Source organism: Solenopsis invicta, chromosome 7 (assembly GCF_016802725.1).
Source record: "Solenopsis invicta isolate M01_SB chromosome 7, UNIL_Sinv_3.0, whole genome shotgun sequence".
In the NCBI taxonomy this organism is placed as follows: domain Eukaryota; kingdom Metazoa; phylum Arthropoda; class Insecta; order Hymenoptera; family Formicidae; genus Solenopsis; species Solenopsis invicta.
Window position 1 is genome coordinate 3,333,929 of NC_052670.1, and position 21,504 is coordinate 3,355,432.

Sequence of the window (21,504 nt, forward strand, 5' to 3'; positions counted from 1 at the left end):
TCGACCTCAAACCTGTATTTGGCGTGAAAGCCAAGGTGCCCGTTCCCGTTGATAGATCCTCAGTGTCGCGCGGTCCTAAAATGGATTCGTGCGCGGATCGAACGAGCCCGCTTCGTATTTTCAACCAAAATGGCGACGTCCTTGGCGAGGTCACGTGTCCAGCGTCGCCGTCCGCTTAGCCCGCTCCTCGCTTAAATCGCCGCTTTTCGCGCGTCTCGCCACGCGTTGAAATCACCGCGACGAACGCGCGTCGGCGGCGCGGATTCAAACGGTGTGCCGCGCGCGCGTGCTTTATCTCGATCTATTTAACGAAGGAGAGTTTCGCCACTGTCGATTAACGCTAATTTAATCTCCCGTTGCGTTTACGCAGCAATCGGGGCTGCGGACGCGATTAAAGTTAATGAGACGTTAGTGAAACTTGAACGATGTAGCTCTTTCCGAAGAAATGTAGGCGGGTGCGTGTCAAACATGGACTTGTTTCTTCAAAGCAACGTAATTACAAAACACATTTAAATTGAGAAAAACGGCTAACCGATCGAAAGCGGATCTCGGTGCTCAATAACAATCTTCTACGTGAATTTATGTATGCATACAAGTTCCCCGAGGTGCGTGCTGTATGTTTGTCGGACTTTAAAAGCGGCTTATTAAATTAAAATTTTTAAAAGTCAAAATCAAATTCAGCAGTTCGAAAAGTACAGAAATAGCATATAGTTTTTACTTACCACTCCAGGGACCAAAATCGACTTATTTTACATATTTTTCTTTGTAAAAAATTCGCTAAAAATTTGTCTATACAAATTCCTCAGAAAATTGTGAAAAAAATTATGAGAAATGTATTCATATTGGAGTCTATTTATATATCAAAAACTTTGCTGCATTAATTATTAACTCTATCTTCGTAGAGAAATGTGGCAAGATTTACCGTGTCATAGATGTATGAAGAAGGAATGAAATTACTACTTTTTATTAAGCTAATGAACTATTTAATGACCCATTACTGTCAAGGATAATTACGTTATTCCTTACATGAATTTCTCAATGTTGCTCTTGCGAGTTCATTCTGCTGTAGACAAAGTGCGTAAAATGTCATGGACTTTTCGAGTTATTCGCTTTTACGCGCTGACGCATCCCTGACGTCACACGCATATCAAATAAGGTGAGACTAACATGGCTGTATGGAGGATTACCAAAGAAGTATGTTGTCAATGCAAAGTGCATGCTTGTCTCCTTAGATCTATTCATGAGATATGAAACGTTTATTGGCGCGATGTTTACATTATCTCCGTCAAGATGCTAGAAAAACAGAAAAACAAAGGAACGTTAATTTTTAAACACGTTTAAGTAATTCTTAAACGTACGTCTGCCGCAACAAACACGTGTAAACATTTATCAAAATATTTAATTTATTACAAAATTTGATTATTAAAATCTTGCCCTTCTATATTATTAATTGTACGATAAAATAAACACTATAATTATTACGTCAATCAAGAAACTTGTAATTTATGGTACAGAATAAGTTGAGCATCACACGTAACGTATTAAGAAATTATACGACAACTGTACTTTGTACATATACCGCAGATCTCTACAAAGTACTTAAAAATCATGCTAAGCACATTTAATTTGCAATCACACTTTATAGTCGTAGATCCTAAAAGGTAGAAAAAATTTAAATACTTATACGTACCTGTCCATAGTTCGAGGTGGGGAGAACGCGTGCGTAATTTGAACCGCAAGGACGCAAGTGTTCAGAGGCGTAGGCAAAGTTCTTTTTTAAAAACGGATTAAATTGCTCCGTTCGTGGAACTCCTCGAGCGACGATTGAGTCGATCAAGTTGAACGCTTAACTTATTTAGTATAATTAGATCAGTGAAACGTTACAGAAATAGTACACAATCTGTACACATTGATGCTTATTAATGTTATCTGCGAACGGAAAATCTTAAATCTTCTGTGAACATTTTTTCATTCTTTTGTCCTAATATTATAAACGGAGAAAATTTTCTCTTAAAATTTTCGCAAAATTATGGCAGTTGTGGAACAACCGTGAACTTTGAAGAATTTTATTACACTAGTAAAAATTAAGTAAACTATTTTATAGGATAAATTTCCAAGAAAAAATTCTTTTCGTGTATCTTGTTATTTCTATCCAGTATTTTTTATTTTTAGCATCAAAGAAACAGCTTTGCTCGTTTTATTACTAGTATTTTAGTACAATTTCCGGAATTATTATCTTAATAATAACCGTAGGGAGAAATTAATCGTTCCTCAATTACGCGTCAATTATATCCTTTCGGGCGAGCAGACAACTCAATCCGCGCGAACTCTCCGATCAAGGAATCATGAATGCTTGTAGTTAAAACCACTTGCGCATTACCTTACGCCATTGATATAGGACATAGAGCAATCGACCGTACGTGGTGTCTTTAGCCACATCTCGATATCATATCGCGCGTACCATATCGAGGTTGGTCGCGACCACAGGCTCGCCATCCGCGGCCTTCGGCTTCTCTCTCTTTTCTCTCTCTCTCTCTCTCTCTCTCTCTCTCTACGCGGAGAGAGCTTCTCGATGAATTATTGCAGCTTCGCGAGATGCGTGTTCCTCACACGCGCGTCGACGTAGCGGAAGAATGAGAAGAGGGATGGCTCGCGGCGGCAAGACTAATATCTCGAATAGAATCTCGCGTCATTGAAGAAATGGTGACAATCTTTCCGTCGCTCTGAGATCAGACGTACAAAATGTCGGACAATTATAATAAATTATTAATATTACATTAAAATTAAATATTAATTTTAAGTATTAACAATAATGTATTAAACAATTATATGTATATTATATTAATTTCTTCAAAGATCTTCAATGTCGCGCACAAGGTGATCGTTAACAAGAGTGATCAGAAAATTGTTCTTCTTCCTTGAAGTTACCTCCCATTTCCCTTAACCTTCAGTGAGTTGGGATGTGAAGTGGGATGTGACATACCGCAGCAAGATTTAAATTCCTATAACTTTTTATTTTTTTGCTTTAAAATATTGCGTTTATTTCCTTCGGTGTTTATTCTCTTTTTTTATTATTTTGTTTGATCATTAAGAGATTTTATATCAATTTACGCGCAAAAAGCAAATTTATGCTAATAATAAAAAAAAATTTCTTTTTAACTTTTAAAAATTTATATGTTTAAAAAATGTTTTCACTATTTCTGTGCGTACTTCAATTATATAAAAGAATTTGGAATTTCATGAAACCACTCCCAAGAGATCTTCCAATAAAAAAATGTCGGTATTATGACAGTGAAATTGCACTAAATTAACATATTGATGAAGTATATCAGAGGTGATATAGAGTATGAAATACTTCACATGGTTCACCATGTTGATTTTTTCCATCTGGTTCGCGGAAGGTTGATCAAAGCTTCACGCTTTATTATTTTGATCAAAATAAAACTATTATCGTTTAATTGAAAGGAAACACTGCTGATCAAAGCGTTAATTTTTATTAGCACTTTTATCATCAGCTTTCTGACTTCATTATGCAAATTGATTATCGATGTAATTGTAGCAGAGCGTGAGGCACAACGTCGTTGCTCATGGTTTGTCGACTGAATCCCTCCTCGCAACGACAGACCGAGTAATCTGACAGGAACATCGGGACTACGTAGCAGACATGATCCAATGATGGAGGTGATTTCGACACGCCGATACGAGGCCCGTCCACCGGCAAATACCCACTCCTCTATTCTCGTGAGTAACATTTTCTCCGGCCTCTTCAGAATGCATTTTCTCAGATACTCGCGCGTTTCTCCTTTAGAGTTCACATTCTCGGGCCTACATTTCGTAAATATTCGAAAAATCTAATATATACGAAATAACAATAAAATAAATCATTTAAGAATAAATCTGAGAAATCGACAGAAACTTGCTGAGTTTGTTGACCAAAAATTGAACAAAATTTTTCACCTTTTGGTATATGAATCCATCAATTTATTTATTACGCTGTTAAAAATTGGTAGAAGAATTTAATGTAACGTAGCAAAAGCAAATTTCAAGCAGGTACATTAAAAACATTTAATGTACATTTAACGTAAATTCAATGTTGTCAAAAGTGCGTTAAATTTCATGCACATGCTTTATAGCTATAGATACATCAAATTTAATGCATGACTTAAAAATACATTGAATTTCGTGACATATTTAACAGTGTATTGACAAATTTCTATATTCAAATTAGCGACTTTCCCCCCAAAGATACTTTCGTTCAGTCTGAAAGTTCCAGCACTTTAAACATATATTTTACATATATTAATTACACTCATTACTTGTAATCTGCATAATTGTTTTGAACACACGGTCCCCCGCGAGTCCCTCGCGCGTTTATTCGCCGCAGAATAGATCTTGCGAATGATCTTACTTCACGTTAACGTCCCTGTCGGATCGGAATCTGCCGGGTGTCGGTCAGGAGTTTAGTCGCGTGTAACATGGAGTAAGAAAGCGGTTACGGCGAAGTTATTTGCGGTAGACGTACTTCTCGCGATACGTAACTTCCCCGGAATGTCCTTAGCCGAAAGGAATCGCATCTCCGACGCTCTCGCTCGTAGGCGGATTTACATATATATACACGTATTGTTTCCTTTTTTTCAGGTTGACCCTGAGAACTCCGTGGCATTAATCAAAGAAGGTAAATTCTTCGAACAGAAATGTTAATCCACAGGCAAAAATGGTAATTCGCCGGTCGTTTATGCCGCCACTCGTGATAACCAGAAAAGAAAAAAATTACATTTTTCCTTATGATAAATGTGAAATAGCAAATAGATTTTATTGGAATATTGTTTGTCTCTCTTGAATCTTGAGAGGCTTAAGTTTTTTATTTTTCAAGATACGCCAGCAACGTTAAAAGAAGCTACATCTCGATCCAAAAGTTTCTAGCATATGACTCGGATCTATACCTGCCAAACACCCATCCCTTTGTTCAAATAAAAGATAAGATGGATCGTGAGCCGAGTATATTTATGGAAAAGCAAAGAACCTTTTCCGTCGGTTTCATTTCCCTTATTTGACAAACATCACGATTGCAAAAGTAACTGTTTACTCGAGGCATATTATAACTGTTATTTCGCTCATTTGGCTTGCAAAGGCGCGATAGTTGACAGCGATGTCGACAGAGGCACAAAAGACACCTCTCCCTTCTGCCATCGTCGGCTCATCATCCGCGTTTTATGTCCGTTTGTTCGGGACCGAGAAATTAGTTTTGCGAAACAATGCCGGTGTTGCGAGCCAGGCTGAAAGAATGCCCGCTTCCGCCTTTCAGAGGAATGGGAGACCCGCAAGAAAAAGGAGATTACCACCACGCGGCAAATCGAGACGAGGGTGAAGCGGCAGGTCGTTCTCGAGGACGGCGAGGTGGTCGTCGACACCGGACCCTTCGTCACCACGAACACGACCGAGGACGTCGAGCAACAGGAGCATACGACTCAGGAGGTTCGCACGTTTGTCCAATAACATTAATCTGTCTAATAAACTTAGCTCAAAATAAATGCAGTATACAATGTAAATTTTAATGATAAGTACAAATGGTCATGAACTTTCACTTACTAATGCAAAGTTGTTCTTGCAAATCTTTCTGTCATTTCTTTATTCAGATTGCGTTTTATTCGTACACTTGAGAGAAAAAAATATTTTGAAACAAAAAAATTATTTACTTCTGTTGAGTCTTAATAATTTTACTTGCAATCAAGTTAAAAATTTGAAATTAAAAATTAAAATATTTATGTAAAAAGAAATAACAAAAGAATTTTTAATCCAGTGACTTTTTCTTGCAGTTCTAGAAAATATTTATTGTTAAGATTATTTTTACGTTCAAGATAATCAGACTTTTTAATCTAAAAAAATTTAATTTAATTTAATGTCATTAGCTTATTTATAACATCGTTGTTTAAACTTGACAAATATAAAAATACATAGTTATATTCATTAAAAAATAAATATTCTTAAACAAAGCAAACATATGCTTGCATCAAAATATACGGTTTTAAAAAATAATGTATTTTTTCATTAAAAAAATTTTTTCTCTCAGTGTATCTAATTTTTACGAGAAAGATGTAACAAGCAGAATTTTCTTCTAGTAATCTCTCTTTCTTCTGTAATCGCTAGAATTTTCTTCTTTTTTCTTCTTTTCGACACGCGTCTATTGTTCATCGATTCTGCATACATTTACGTATCAGAATCGGCTTCCTTTGTAGTATTCCGCGCGAGCGCGCGCGCGCGCAAGGAAATGTGCTTTTAACTGGTCCGCGAACCGGTGTTTAGAGACGCACGACCGGGGATCAACCGCAGGAGGTCGAGTGGCGGCCGGCGGCAGGTGGTATTGTGACCGGAAATGGCGGTAACATCGTGCAAAAGGAGCTGAACGAGACGGTGATGAGAAGCCGCGAGGAGATCGAGGAGAGACTCGAGACGGAGGATCGTCAGCAGTTGGGAGATATCTCGGACGAGGTATATATGCACCCGCGACACACCCACCACCTGAATTCCACCTGCGCGTGCCGCAGGCGAATATACACGCGGCATCGTGTGTCTGTATGCGCATTCTCTTTCCCGGCGTCACGCGCCGCGAAAAGGTCGCGCTGTTTGTTCTCTCCAACGACTCGTCCCGTCTCTGATAGCTCTCGCGAGCACTCGCGAATCGACGTGTCTCAAGCTCGCCGAGATTCGGCCAGCACGGCGCCAGAGATATTCACTTCACGTCGTTACGAAATCATTTCTGAAGCTGAGGAAAGGAGGCATGCTCGAGCGATATTTCTCTGCGGGAGGAGATCTCAGCGTCGCGCTTTTGGAAAATTATACGGTTCTGCATGTCAAACACGCGCGCGAAGAACAAGTAAGCAGTGACCTATAATATTGACGGCATTGTCGTCAGTGGTTGGGGAGTGGTGAGCTCACTTCAGAGTCGGTTTTTCGATCATGGGGTTGAGCACAAAAATTTTTGAATACTTCGGGAAAGCTTTAGAATTCTTGTGCAGGCATTGGCGTATGATAATGGGCACGCGGTAGTGTTCATAATTGCATGGCATTGCCTTAATTTTAATATAGGATTGACGGCATTGTAGGCATTGACTAACAATAAGCATTGTCGGCAGTGTACAAAAATGTCGGCAGGTCGACGTGTCTCAAGCTCGCCGAGATTCGGCCAGCACGGCGCCAGAGATATTCACTTCACGTCGTTACGAAATCATTTCTGAAGCTGAGGAAAGGAGGCATGCTCGAGCGATATTTCTCTGCGGGAGGAGATCTCAGCGTCGCGCTTTTGGAAAATTATACGGTTCTGCATGTCAAACACGCGCGCGAAGAACAAATTTAAGTATCACGAGTCTCTGAAGATCTTCTCGTACTTAATTTTTCTTTATTTTAAAAAGAAGTTTCTTTTCCAAGTTTCGTACGGCGATCAAATGTTACATTGAGATTGTGCAATCATCTCTTTGTTTTATCAGTTTTTCATGAAAGATATAACATACTTATTTATGCTGCTCTCTGAAGTAAAACGTGTCACAGTTTTTGATGGCTATTTTATTATCGCGTTCACTTACGACGCTAATCAGAAACCGTAAATTAGGAACGTTAGCTTGACGTTTACGTCGTTTGATACGGTAATAGCGATAGATCGTGTCACGATCCGAGTGTCATAATAACACACCGCGCATTTAGCTCGCGTTAGCGTGGCTAGACATGCGCCCAGGAATAGCACACGGAGTAGAGAAAGAAAAAAACCCTCGCGCTCTCCTCCCTCCCCTTGATATCAATCTATGGAGCATGCAATCGCATCCACGTTGATCGCAGCGAGGTTTCACAAACCTCGCGGGGATACCCGGCTTGCGAAAGACGGGCAACAGGTATATACGCGAGAGGAGAGGACGCTCTCGCGCGCATGAACGATTCAGGACGGTGGAGGTCGAATCGTTCTGGGACGAAGAGGACGAAGGAAGGACGGAGTTAAACGGCGAACGGAGCTGGCGAGCGAGAGAGGGAACGGCCGCGCGAGGGAGAGCGGAAAGCGGTGAGACAAAGAGAGAGAGAAAGAGAGGGAAAGGGATCTCGAGAAGTGGAAGTCGATGATCTCTCGATTTTGCTCTCCCTTCACCCAATGGCGATGAAGGAGCCATGAGATGCCCGTGTAGCCGCAGTCTCAGCAGCAGCTGTTCCGCACGTCTCTCGGCCGCGCGGGTGCGATCAGCCGCGAATCCGCCCGCGACAGTGTCCCGCACTCGTTCTCGTTCCTTCCCTCCCCCTCCGCGGGAATTCGCTGGAATTCATCCGTTTCTCTGTGTGGTCCCGATCCTTCGTAGTCTCGAGATTCCTCGTCGTCGCGCCGCGCTGCCCCGCGCCGGGACAGGACCAGTCGTCCTCTCGCGCGAGAGATGCCGGGACAATCGTTCCGCGAAAAAAAGACCCGAGCCGCTTAACTCGTGCCCGGCGGTACGTGTCGCGTCTTTCTCCCTAGGCAGAGATGATCGCAAAAGGTATATATAATATTAATCGTATCGTAGTATCGTCGCACTGAAATCGAATCGCATATCGCCGCGACTCGTTCCGAACGCATATGTGCATAAGTGCGCGCGCCCGCTGCAAGACCGCTGCTAGGTCAGAACGCAGCTTCGATCGAAAGTAATATGTCGCATGGTGAACACAGTTTTCCCGGTGTGTATCATCGGGCGGCCGGCGGTACGTCGTCCTGCTCGTCATCGTCCTCCGCGTGCTCGAATACTGAGTCGTTCTTTCGACGAAGGTCGGAGCATCGTGTCGTGTCATCGTAACCGGCACTTTGCGCAATTTTTAATTTATTTGTCCGATGACATGCACAGACAGTATTTCTTAATACATAATTGTTTGACACGTGGATTTCACTCGAGTAGAATTAAGGAAGTAGATATAGCGAATGTCGAATGTCGTTAAACGTGAGATTTTAAAGGAAAATCATAAATATATAAAAATAAAAGTGAAAAAAAGTGTGTGTGTGTAAAAAAGAACGCGAATTTAAAATTAAATCAATGATTAATATAAAGTATTGAAACACGACGCCTATTTTTGTTCACTAATTATTCATCGTGGATTGCTGACGATTGTTTTATTTAGACAGGACGAAAGAGTGATAACCGATAATTATCATTGTCGTCGCTTTCCGTTATTAAGTTTAAGTAATCTAGATGTTATCTGCTTGTCAAATCGATGTTCATTAATTAAAGCTTGTAAAGCACGCGATAACTTTCTGGTTTATCACGTCTCCTCTTTTTCTCTCTCTCTCTCTCTCTGTTTCATTTGCGATACGTTTACATATTTATCAGTATACGATTACGCGCACTTGCCCCATTACAGCTGGTCTTGAGCGTCACGTCCCTTTTCAAAAGCAATACATTTTCGCGGAAGAAAGAGAAAAATAGGCACAGCCGGACGAGCCGGTTTATTGTGGCCAAGGCCGCGTTTATAGAATTTGCGCCTAAGGACTTGTGATCTTCGACCGCCCTAATCTACCCCCTCTCTCTCTCTCTCTTTCTCATAAATAAACATTAAAAATTAAACCTGTGGTCTTAAACATTATTTGTGGGGTCGCGTGATGTACCTGAGAAATACGATAGCATAAAATTTAGAGAGCAATAACAAGTTTTGTAAGAAAATTGTATAAATTAGAAAAGCTACTGTTTGGGACTAAATCTGTTTAAAAATATTTAAAAAATATTTTTGCATATATCAGATAATCGCTACCTGCGCAAGGTTAAATGACGTTTGTAATATTTAATCCACTAAACTGTAATATTTAAATTACAAAAGGTATTTTCTGTTTAAAAGTATATTTAGGAACAAGGACAAATAATTAAAAATAAAACTTTTTTTTTTTTAATAAAAAGTGTCTAGTTTCAGCGTTCCTAAGATTTCAACCCCAACAACCCGGTCTAAATGCACTTTCGAGAGATATATGTATACAGGAGAGCTCGAGAGTGGAGACGATAAATGATCGCATCCATATCTGGTTTTCAGGCTTACCAGAAGGCGGTGCGTAACAATAGGGGCGACTTGAGAGTCGCTCTTGCCGAATCTTCGAAACAGTTGGCGCCGCAATCCGGTCCGCGGGTCATTCAGCACACGACTAGGTCAAACAAAGTCATCGACACCGAGAAGACCTTGGAGAAAAAGGAACTGAAGGCTGATGGATTAATCGTTACCGAGAAGAAGCGAACGGTCGAGCACGAAGAGGTGAGTCGCGACAGCAAAAACTGGCTAATATACTCCCGCTGACATTTCTTTCTTCTTATCTTCACTACTTTTACAAATTGTAAAACAATTTTAATTGTATTAAACTGTTTATAATATGTAACTTCAATGATGCATAATTAATGTATATATCAATGTAACTTTAACATATCATATTGAAGAAACAGTTGCGAGTAAAACGATTATTTTTCGCTTCAGATCAAAGACGACGAGGTTCCGGACGACGGGACGAACGACGACGACGCCTCTGAAACGAAGAAGGAAAGCTCACAGAGATACGTCAAGAAGAGAGAAGAAGACGTGGTGGACTACATCTCGGCCGGCGAGAGAGTCGGCCGAGAAATGCGCTACGTCGCAGAGACAACCGAAGGAGAACGAATAGGCGACTGGTCACCATCACCGACGGGCATGCGGACGACTCGTTTTCACAAGTACCCCGGTACGTCGCCTTTCTCTATTGATTTTCTATCGCTGCGTTCCACATGTTTACGAATGGTTGACCAGGGGGTCAACGGATAATCGCGAGTGGCACTTAAGTATAAGATCTAACAGCTGATAAATTGACTGAATTTCAAGGGTGCTGCGTGTGTATCTTTAAATTCAATTAAAAAGAAAGTTGCATTCAACGAAAGTTGCTTTTGTCATCTCAATTTTAAAGAGTTGAAGTCTGCTGAAGAAAATATCGAGATATATTATTCTTCCATTTTTCCTCCTTTCTAAAAAGCTATTGTTAATTATTGCAGGTTCCTCGGATGCCGCTCGAAAAGATGCTTTGACGAAAAAACCGTTGGACTTTGAGGAAGAGGACGAGGCGAGAAAATTCGAAACGTCCAAGTGGCTGGAAAGCCACTTCGGCAGCGATTCGCGTTCCTCGCACGGGTCTCTCGATGCCGACGATTCTCCTCTTCCTACCAGCACTAACACGAGCTCACTAACACGAGCTACATCAACGTCACTATGAAATCTTGCACGCCGAAGGAGCGCGATTATCAGAATGTAAGTTCCAGTCGCAATCAGCGACGTGGACGGGAATCAGGCTCGCCTTCAGGCTACTTTCATGGAATTAGCGAATGGTCGGAACGATATCAAGGGAAAGGTATGGAAAAAGAATTTATTATGAAAAGTATTTTTCGATCAATTCAAAATTGATCTCTAATTTCACATATCTTGATGTAGAGTATTATTTTTGTACGTAATGAGGTATAAAATTATAAAATTTCCTTAAAAAAAGAGGGAGATAATATAGATAGATATTATATAAAATTTAGGGAATAATTGTTTATCACAATTTTTCATCGAGAAATATCAATTGGTACATGAATTCGAGATGATAAGAATATAATGTATTCTGCACGTGCAGAGAAGCAAAATCATGCACGATCGAACTCTCCGGTTCGGTACGTGGAATTTCCACGTGCCAACGGACATGCCCACGGGCACAAGAGAAATCAAGTTGAATCATCGTACTCGAAAACTTACGAATCGTTCCGACGTGAGTATCAGGATTCTGTCGCGGAACGACAATGTACGCCATCCCCACCGATACGACGAAGATCGAAAGAACAGGTGCGAAACATTTTTTTTTCTTCGTTACGCAGTCATCGTTTTACCATTTACGAGAAGATATATTATATTAAATGCTATAAAAGCGTAAAGTGTATATTACGCAAATTTATCCTCTGTCATATTAGTTTTTATTTTTTGTTATCTACTAAATATGTAATTCAAGAATAGTTATAAATTTATCAAATTGACTAATTAATCTACAATGTTGTATGTTTGTAAAATGTTGCACTGCTTTACTGTATTACATAGCATTGCGTTATCGATTATAACTTTCTATAGTGGGCAAAGTCCGAGGAAAAGATTACTTCGAACGAGCCATCATCAGGCCGTACCTCAAGTCCGGTACACGTAGTGCAAAGAACTTGGGAAAGCCGCAATCGCGATGTTCGAGCACAGACACCCGAACGCGATTACAGAAGTACCACGCCGCGATCACGGTCGACCTCACCGAAATTGCCGATAAACGGTCGCGAAGAGAAGAAGACGGATAGTCCACGAGCGTCAAAGGGTAAGTTTTCTTTTGTAATTAATTCAAGATGAAAGTAATATACGTGAAAACTCTAATTATAAATTTATAATTTTAATTTTAATCAAAAATACTTTAAATCAAATCATTATTACAATAATCAAACTGCGAAGCAAACTAATAATGAAACAATAATATCGTCAGTAGCATAAAAGATTGTTATTATCATCATTATTAATTATTATAATTGTGTATGAACCATGTATCATGATAAAATTGTAAATGTATGTTCGCAGGTCATGGGCCCAAGTACAAGATAGGCGAGTCCTTTCGGAAACTGGTGGGGAAATTGCGTTCAGCCAGCACCGAGAGAAAGAACAAGAGAGGAAGCAATAATTCGACCTCGCAATTAACGCAGACCGACGACAACGGTCCGACTTATTTGCAATATAACGTGATCGACAGGAATATTCCTTTCGTGAGCGAAAGAGACACGGAGGCGAAACCACCGGAGAGACCGCCGCGATCGCCGCGGAATGCCAGCGCGTCGAACAAAGCCACGAAGACGATCACCAAGACGGTCGATCATGGGGTCCAGGAGTGGCAGCGCAGCGAGTCCACGCCACCGCCCTTGCAGAGATACTACCTGGGCGAGGATCCCTTCGGCGGCAGTATCTACGGCCGCGAAAAAGGATACGAGAACGACAGAGATCGGCTGCGACACGGAAGACCACGCGGCTCCGGTAAAATTGCCGTAGATTCCGAGCACAGGTAATCCAAGTACTCGATATATGACGTAGTGAGAGCGAGACAAATTTTGACTGATAAAGTTCTCTCCTATTTAAATTAGATCGCGCTGTGATTGATACTCCTCTTATCGCTGTCGTGCTTGCTATTGAAATATCTTCGTATACTTAACATGTGACTGTACAGTGGTATTTCTTGTAAAATATTATGTCTTCTACTCTTTCTTTTGTATGATTTTTTTCAACAGGAATTTAAAAGAATTACTAATTGAGGTTTATAAGGTTTTTTATGGATTATTAAATTAATGTTCTTTGTTTTGTTTAGTATTTAAAGCGTTACTAATTGGGGTTTATGAAGCTATTTAATATCATTATTATTATTATTATTATAAGATGGATAAATTTTTATCGATTAAAATAATTAAATTATAGAAATTTATCAAAGATAAAGATACTTAATTTTTTTTATTTTTTTTAAATTCTTTTATTTAAACCGAAGTGGGAGCTTTCTTAAGATATTAATATATAATTTAATATACAAATTTAGATCTGAAATAAATATTATGTAAATAGGAATATCAAAAAATTACAAAGAATGTCGTTGATTTTTTCCGAGGGAAAATCGAATGCAAATCGAAAGTGCGAGGGATTTGACTTAATTCGAGACACTCTCCAGATCTGTCTATGCATGAAATATATGTTTGTCAGGAATGACATAGCGTTTAAGAAGATATTTCACGCTTTCATATGTTGTCAGTAAAAATTTGTCTCTCAATCAGAATCTGTCATCGTGAATAGACGGCGAATTCGCTATCTCATGTAGCTCACGATCGTCAAAGACGAGAGTTAGTTGTGCGAGCTTCAGGAGCCAAAGTGCGTCTAAATCGGGCCGCTTGGGTATCTTTAAGTCGCATCTCGGCTTCGATCCGTGCTTCGATTTCGGGTGAAGGCTGCATGAAGGGACGCATGGGAATCGAACGTATATATGGCTCGGTAGGCTCATTCGATCGTCGCCGCCGTAAACGTCGACGAGAGAAAGTCCGCACGACTTGGAAATCACCTTTCGGAAACGACCGCGTTTCAGCGTCGTTTCCAGCTCCCTCGGCAGGTTTAGCAAGTCCACCAGCAGACTGATCGGCGATCACGAGAGGGGCGATCACGAGAGGGAGGAGCACTTCCGGTCCACCCAGACGTTACCGCGGAGCCTGCACTCCACTAGTGGTGGACAATCGACACGCTTGCAGACCAGCAGACGGCACCAGGCGAACATCGGCAGGCACGGCACACCCGGCAAAGTGGCCCAGCAGCACAGCAGCATGATCAACATATCGATCAAGAACACGGTGAGCACGTCGCCCAAGGTAAACGCGACGTCTACGTACAGCACTCTTCAGGCACCGCCGAAACCCGAACGTACGTACAAGTCGTCGCTGTCACGAAGCAAGAGCTTCAACGTTGAGGCCGACAAAAACGGCACGCCGACCTGTGTACCGTATACCTCCAATTTACACCTGAACCGCCTGGATGAGACGCCGCCGCTGAAGAGTCCCGGCATTCTCGCCAGCATTAGCCGTAGTAATAGGGATCTGTTTAGAGACGGTAAATACTGAGGTGGCCGTAATAAACCATATAATAATCCTTTCTCGGACGCTAATTTGCGCTATCCTCCTTTTTCCCCCTATATAAGCGAACCCAGAGATCCTTCCGAAGTGTGAATGATTTTAATAAATTTTAAGCGAAAAGCTGCAAATAAAAATGAAGCAATTAAATATATTCTTATTTTATGTGTATTATAGATTTCGAACACACACGTGTTTTCGATAAATTTTGTAAATCTTTGTTTTTATTCTCCTTTTTGTTATTGCCCAAATCTTTTCTTCCTTCTTCGCTCCCGTTCCTAATCGTGTCACTATTGGCCATGGTGTTCATATATATTTGTATAAATGCATTACATTTCTTTAATTTATTTCCATGTTATCAAGTATCAATTATGCGTTTTAATGCGGGATATTGTCATTTATTGTCGGCGTGACGTAAATAAATAGCAATCAACTTGCAAACTGTTCAAGAAATTAACAGGTGCCGCGGTAGTAACTTTTATAATCGACATTTTTTGTACATATTATACGACATGACGCATTCTCACGAATTATTTAATGCGAATCAGAGTCTATTGGAGTCGAGGATGTCAAAGTCACGTCCTTTGAAATCGATCGTATGAAATATATTAAGGTAGACTCGATAACAATCGCTAAATCTTCTTAAATATTATAAAATGTTTCGTATATTTTTAATGTTTACGTGCCGCACACTTTTGACAGATTACTGACATTCTCACGAAACGGAAAATGTGAAGGTTGTTAAGCGGACTTTAGACGGTCAGTATTATTGCACAAATCATCGATTATCCGGAGGCTAAATGAGTTTGTTTTGAATAGTCTTGAGAAATATTGTGCAATATAATTGATCGTCTCGCTTTATACACAGAATGCTCCGCATCTCATTAGATGTCTTATCTTCTTATATTCTCGTATTAACACATTTTTTAATCTGAAGGATATCTTTTTTTCATGAATTACCGTAAAAACAAGAGTCTTGAAAGAAAATATCGCGGAACATTCTGTATCTGTTATTGCGCGTAATTTTTATTAACAAATGAATGTACGAGTTTCATATAGATGCGATATTATTTATATAGTGTTCGTATTGTTGATTTACAATAATATAACGTAAATAAACGAGAGTTCTTATCTTTGTATATTATATTTTTTATTTAAAACATTACGTATATTAAGTATACAAAAATTCATTGAGTTGTTTGTAGTGCATAATGAGTGAAAAAAATACCTCAATCTCTTTTGTTATCATATAGAAATATAGAAAGTTTACATTGATCTACCTGAGAAAATTTATACAGTAGAGTCTTCTTAATTTTGGCTCTGCAGGACAATAAAAACGGAATAATAAAATAACAGAAGAAAATTTAATAAGACTCTACTAGTAATTCTATTTGCGCTACATAGCGCAGATAGAACATATTATTATAATGTATTATAATTACAATGATAATAAATAATTATAATACCTTTCTGAGTGCTCATAAAAAATATTACAATTTTTTTTTAACAATAGTGAAATATATAATTATAAATTTTTTAAGATGATTTCTTTTTATGCGCGTCTTCCGCGGTTAATTTTTGCAATTTCTTAACGGCGAAGATCGTGATCACAAGGTTTATAACATACATGGTAACGCATATAACGCAGAAATTATTAAGCAGATATAATATGTAGGCCAAATATATCGAACAGATATTAAAGAATATTCCCAGAACGATAAGGGCGACCGAACAGACGAAATTGTTATACATAGCTGAAAAAAAATTTTGTTATTATTACGTAAAACGTATAAACGCGTAGGGTATTATAATCGAATACATACTTAAAATTGCAAATAGCATATAACATGCTAAACCATATATAGAATTTGGAAAATTAAACAGGGAATCTTTTGGCAGCAATCCGAATCCCTTGCCATACCTGAAATACGACACGTTATATTTTTATTATCGTATATACATTTTTCCGAAACAATTTTACGATTATTTACAATCGTCCATTTTTAATGATTTCACAATCATGTCATCATTTTAAATATTGTGTAATTGTAACGTTTATTCTTTATGTGTTTCATAAATTCTGATGTATCACTCAAAAATTCGCGCGGTTGAAAGCAGTAATTATGGCGAATGTGCATGGCGTTGTCATGTCACGTTTGCTATTCGAGTACTGTTTTCGCTTTTTTCATTTACGAATGTATTACACCAGAATATTATCCTTTTTAAACACTAGAGACAAAATAATAATATTCACGCGATATCTATCACGACAATTTCTTATTGTAAAATCATGTTCGAAATGAAAAAGTCCAGCCAATCAGAAGAGCTCTCTTGGACACGTCAGAGCTTTTTTATATACTCGTATAGCATTTAGGCTCGGTAGTATCAAACGTTATTTTGATTTTAAACATGTTTTTATCTTTCTTTCTAAATAAATACAAACATATATTTAAGTCTCGCTTAAAGCCAAAATAACGTTGATAAAATCGGACCTTACTCACACAGACCTCCTAAGGATGTCCGTACATACATCCTAAGGACGTCTTTTGGATAAAATCTGCTGTGTGTATATTATGGCTGTTTTCCTTTTAGTGAACACAGTCGACACAAGTGTCGTTCTTTGTTATTCATTGAATACTAAGAAAAAATAGAATAATGATTAAGTCAAGTGTGCACTCACCAAATGAAAGCAGCTTATTTATTATGTTAATAAAAACTTGAACATCGTTGATCGAACAATTAAGGTATGAATAAAAAAAAAACGTACAAATTCTCACTAATTAGAATAAATATTGTTCACAAGACATAATCAAAATTTTGATTAGCATCACTCGATCAGCGATCTCGAAGCGCGTTGAGGTTTAAAGATGTAAAAAATATATATTTAATATGTTAAAATATTATGAAACAATGTCTATAAAGTTTAAAAAATTAGAAAAATTTCAACAGGGGTTATATTTATTTAATAACTCTGAAACTTATTCACATTTATGTAACACAAGAAGTTCAATAAATAATTAAAAAAAAAGAAACTTATAGAGTTGAACAATCGTGATCAACTAAACAGAAAATGAAGATAATATAAGACTTGTTCTTTTTCCACATCCAACAGAACTGACTTCTTTCACGTTTTATCTTTCCTCTTGTTCTTTTCACGTTGGAGAGAAAAAGAGAAAAAATAGATCAGTCGAGTCACTCCTAGGTTGTGAAAAAAAGAACAAACCCGTGGGTTAATGCCTGTTCGATTACTCGTGTAGGGTTAAACAAATCACGTTTAGGCGCGATTATGATGACGTAGCACACTACTCGAGTACACTTACTCGGATATGAACGCTTTGGTGCAGCTCATGTGCTCGGAGATGTCACACATCGCCTCGTACGAGTCATCATGTTCCTTCTTGAACTCCACGAGCAACGCGTAGAATGACAATCCGAGAGCGATTATGCACATGGACAAGATCCCGACGTTTAACTGACGCAACGTGAATATCCCCGACATCGTCGATATCGTGCTACGAGCCGGTGACCGTCGCGAAAGGCTACTGAACTGCTACTGAACCGCTGTCAATATTTTGCACACACTCACATCATCGTCATCCGGCGTTATCTAACACAATCCATGTATTGTAGCTCTCGAGGTTGCGTCTAGATATTTTAGCGACGATACGTCACGCTTGAATAAGGTAGGCTGTATAAGGTAGGACGAGGATCGATAGTGAATTATTAAGGAAACTATTGAACCATTTTCCTCGCTGTCGCGACGATTTGAATGTGTGCTCGCTAGCGCGGCAACTAATTTTCTGACTGGAATACATTTGCATGTGATTACAGAGGATTCATATTTGCGACGATATTTTTAGTATGCGTTCCAAAGTTTAGAGATGACATTTTTTTTTTATTCTCTTCGAGATTTGTACATTACTTAGTAAACTCTAAAATAAGTCTACCTATACATGTACTGTAATATAATCAAGAACAAATAGAGAATTCGAGACGATAGATATTTAACAGCTGCTATTTTTTTAACGTCTTCCGTTCATATCTCCGCCTTAAAAATAATAATTATAGGACTTAAAAATTAAAGTTTAGATCAAAAAATAATTCTGTCTTAAAGTATATCTTTATAGCATAGCTTCATAACATGGTCTTAATATTAATAAGATATTTATGTGCGAAAGAAGTTATGTGTTGATCCTCACACGTCGACACGATGTAATCTACATTTCAAAATTTTGAGAAATGTGCAAGATGAATGGAATAATTGGTAAATAAAAGTTAAAAGTTTGACTAACTTAACTAGTTACAACATATATTAATTTTACTTGTAAAAAAGATTAATTATAAAGAGCTATAGATCAGCTTAGGAGTGTTCCACATACAATATCTTTCCCACATTTATTTTAAATACGCCGACTCGACGGTTTTCGCAGTTTATTCTTGGGGAGCCATTGCTCTGGCTTGAGCTTTAACGCGCTTTTCATATTCCAGACGATTTTGGCTGTAAACAAAATTACTCAACATTATTGTTTATATATTGATGAGTTTATAGTCGGAACATGTGTTTCGTAACCAAATACCAATATATTGTGTAAGCTTCAGCTTGAGCTGGATCTTTCACGTTTGGCTCGTTCAGTAAATCCTGGATACCAAGTAGGATTTGCTTGATCGTGATGGCTGGTCGCCAGTCTTTCTCCTCGTCCAGGAGCGACAAGCAGACAGTGCCAGATGGATATACGTTCGGATGAAACAGTGGTGGTTCAAACTTACATTTTGGTGGACTTGACGGATAGTCGTCTTTGAAGATCATCCGTAATTTGTACAACCCACCCTCCCAGGGAGTCTGCAAAATTACAAGTTCAATACAAACGCACACTATTTACTCAAAAGTAACTGACTTACAGATTTCTTTCCAGGTATCGCGCATTCCCAGCTCATCAGGTTAAGAGAACCATCTGGGTTTTTGGTTGGCCTAGCTACAAAGCCCTGTAAATTGGTTCTTGTGTTACTTGAGAAAAATTCACAATATCATGTGAAACGTAGAGACAACATTTCTACAAACAGCTTGCAAAGACTTTAGAAGATTTTTATGATACAGAAACAGTAGAACAAATTTCTCTAGAGAATTTTACAAGCCTGCTGTACAAATGTTCTACAGTTAATTAAAAAATGTTTATTAAAAATTTAGTTTTTGTCTTTCTACGAACAAAATTAGGAATTGCTCATGATTGTGAACAATGATAATAATGATCTTTATTTTAATCTCTAAAGTACGTTAGTTAAGATAAAGCTGGGCAGAAGTTGACGTCAACTCTCGCTTTTAATGATCGACTCGAAGCGCCACGCGGGCTATTGTTTACAACCGCGGCACATAACGAAGAATCATTATCGGCGTGTTTCGTGCGCGCCAAACACCGGGACCGATGGCGCGATCCCGCGGGAACGCGTGCTAGCAGCGTGCGGCGGAAACTCACGAAAGGATGATCCTTCCTCCATGCCTTGCGCTCTTCGGCGAGCCTGGCGATCGCTATGCCTGACATTGGGTCTGCGACGATACGGCACAATCCTCGGAACGGGAAGCACTCACGGCCGGACGAAGTGAAACGGCGCCCTACGTTCTCTCAGTCGCGTCTGCGACGTGCCTCGCACTACCTCGCCACTCGTGGGCAGTCCTGCCACGGGATTTGAATGTTGCCGAATCGCCAATGCCGACAGACGAGTCCGGGAAACCGCTTAAAATGCGCACTTCGAGAGGGTGCAGCCGTTGGCCCAGCTACAGGGTTACACGCCGATCGCGTTCGCAAAAGCGCCACGGATTCGTTCGCGCGTGTATAGTTATGACCGCGGGAAGAATTTTTAGCGGATGAATTGACGTATGACGGTGATACGACTCGGTCGATAAAAAAGATTAGCTTCTTTGGACTAAATGTGCAGACGCGCACCAATAGCCTGGACTGGAAACTTGTCCAACTCGCTGATTCGCTAGTCCAGCATTTCATCGCAAATGACTCGGAATTTGAAAATATAGTGCATACATTTGTGCAGATTGAACACATAAGATGATAAATTCGAATCAGTTAAAATAATTTTAATAAGCAAAATAAATAAAATTTATAAATTTAAATTAGTGATATAAATTAATTTGCTCACATATCGAATGATTTATATATTGAATTATCACTACTCTCAATTAATTTTTGATAGAATCATAGCATTAATACAAAAAGTATAGCATTATTTTGGTAACACAACATATTTATATTGCTTCAAATTTTATTTTCATAATTATTTCTGTAAATATTTTTTTGTTAATATTTGATAATAAGTTTATTTTACAAGTATTTGCATTGCAGTTGGTTCAATTTGCGTGAGAGTGAGCCTTTTTATATTTTTTTTCACCCTCCCAAGAAAAAATTTTTCATATCTATTTATATATAATTATAAATCAATATGTTCATATTTATATAATATATATAATGAAATATATTTAATATATAAAATATATATTATTTATACATTATACATAATTATATATAATATAAATTATATATGGACACATTTGAAATGTAATTGCATATAATTATACATATATAAAAAATTTTTTCCCAAATTTTATTGCATTTGATTTTAATTTTTCACTAAAATTATTACTTTTAAATATAATTTTGAATACCTAGATTTTTGATGCATACAATTATATGTATATAATGCGATGCAGTTTCTTATTACTAAATAAATTTTACAGATTATCTTATTTTAGAAAATGTGTTTTCTTTATCTTTTCTTTTATCTTATAAAAATACTCATTTTAATCACAGATAAACCTGTTCAAGATCAATATTAAAGCATGATT

The 21,504-nt window shown here is 38.5% G+C and overlaps 3 protein-coding genes across 3 annotated transcripts; 1 reads left to right on the forward strand and 2 right to left on the reverse strand.

Annotated features, from left to right (window-relative positions):
* Positions 1-209: 209 nt before the first annotated feature.
* On the forward strand, positions 210-15,791 carry LOC105199913. The gene is given in 13 exon segments (XM_039451590.1): positions 210-1,156; positions 3,560-3,741; positions 4,639-4,675; positions 5,306-5,475; positions 6,304-6,489; positions 10,024-10,239; positions 10,456-10,696; positions 11,001-11,173; positions 11,176-11,353; positions 11,618-11,823; positions 12,103-12,331; positions 12,586-13,060; positions 14,120-15,791. Coding segments are annotated over 12 exon segments (2,706 nt in total). The 5' UTR covers positions 210-1,156; positions 3,560-3,672; the 3' UTR covers positions 14,646-15,791.
* LOC105199915 (vitamin K epoxide reductase complex subunit 1-like protein 1) lies at positions 15,788-18,368 on the reverse strand. Its single transcript, XM_011167236.3, has 3 exons — positions 17,975-18,368; positions 16,478-16,575; positions 15,788-16,408 (listed from the first exon to the last, which is right to left on the reverse strand). Exons 1-3 carry the CDS (start codon positions 18,151-18,153, stop codon positions 16,191-16,193), a joined length of 495 nt encoding a protein of 164 aa, XP_011165538.1. The 5' UTR covers positions 18,154-18,368; the 3' UTR covers positions 15,788-16,190.
* A 164-nt stretch (positions 18,369-18,532) lies between these two features.
* On the reverse strand, positions 18,533-20,481 carry LOC105199916 (SUMO-conjugating enzyme UBC9-B). Its single transcript, XM_011167237.3, has 4 exons — positions 20,126-20,481; positions 19,554-19,637; positions 19,232-19,494; positions 18,533-19,152 (listed from the first exon to the last, which is right to left on the reverse strand). The coding sequence occupies exons 1-4, from the start codon at positions 20,189-20,191 to the stop codon at positions 19,086-19,088; spliced, it is 480 nt and encodes a 159-aa protein (XP_011165539.1). The 5' UTR covers positions 20,192-20,481; the 3' UTR covers positions 18,533-19,085.
* Positions 20,482-21,504: the final 1,023 nt, after the last annotated feature.

Bases quoted from the DNA above. Each gene is read 5' to 3' on its own strand.
- LOC105199916 (XM_011167237.3), bottom strand. From the start codon at position 20,191: ATGTCAGGCATAGCGATCGCCAGGCTCGCCGAAGAGCGCAAGGCATGG. The intron at 19,495-19,553 runs GTAAGTCAGTTA...GTAATTTTGCAG, and splicing joins CGATACCTGGAAAGAAATCT to ACTCCCTGGGAGGGTGGGTT. The intron at 19,153-19,231 runs GTATTTGGTTAC...TTTTGTTTACAG, and splicing joins GAAGCTTACACAATATATTG to CCAAAATCGTCTGGAATATG.
- LOC105199915 (XM_011167236.3), bottom strand. From the start codon at position 18,153: ATGTCGGGGATATTCACGTTGCGTCAGTTAAACGTCGGGATCTTGTCC. The intron at 16,576-17,974 runs GTAAGTGTACTC...GTCGTATTTCAG, and splicing joins ACCAAAGCGTTCATATCCGA to GTATGGCAAGGGATTCGGAT. The intron at 16,409-16,477 runs GTATGTATTCGA...ATTTTTTTTCAG, and splicing joins TATGCTATTTGCAATTTTAA to CTATGTATAACAATTTCGTC.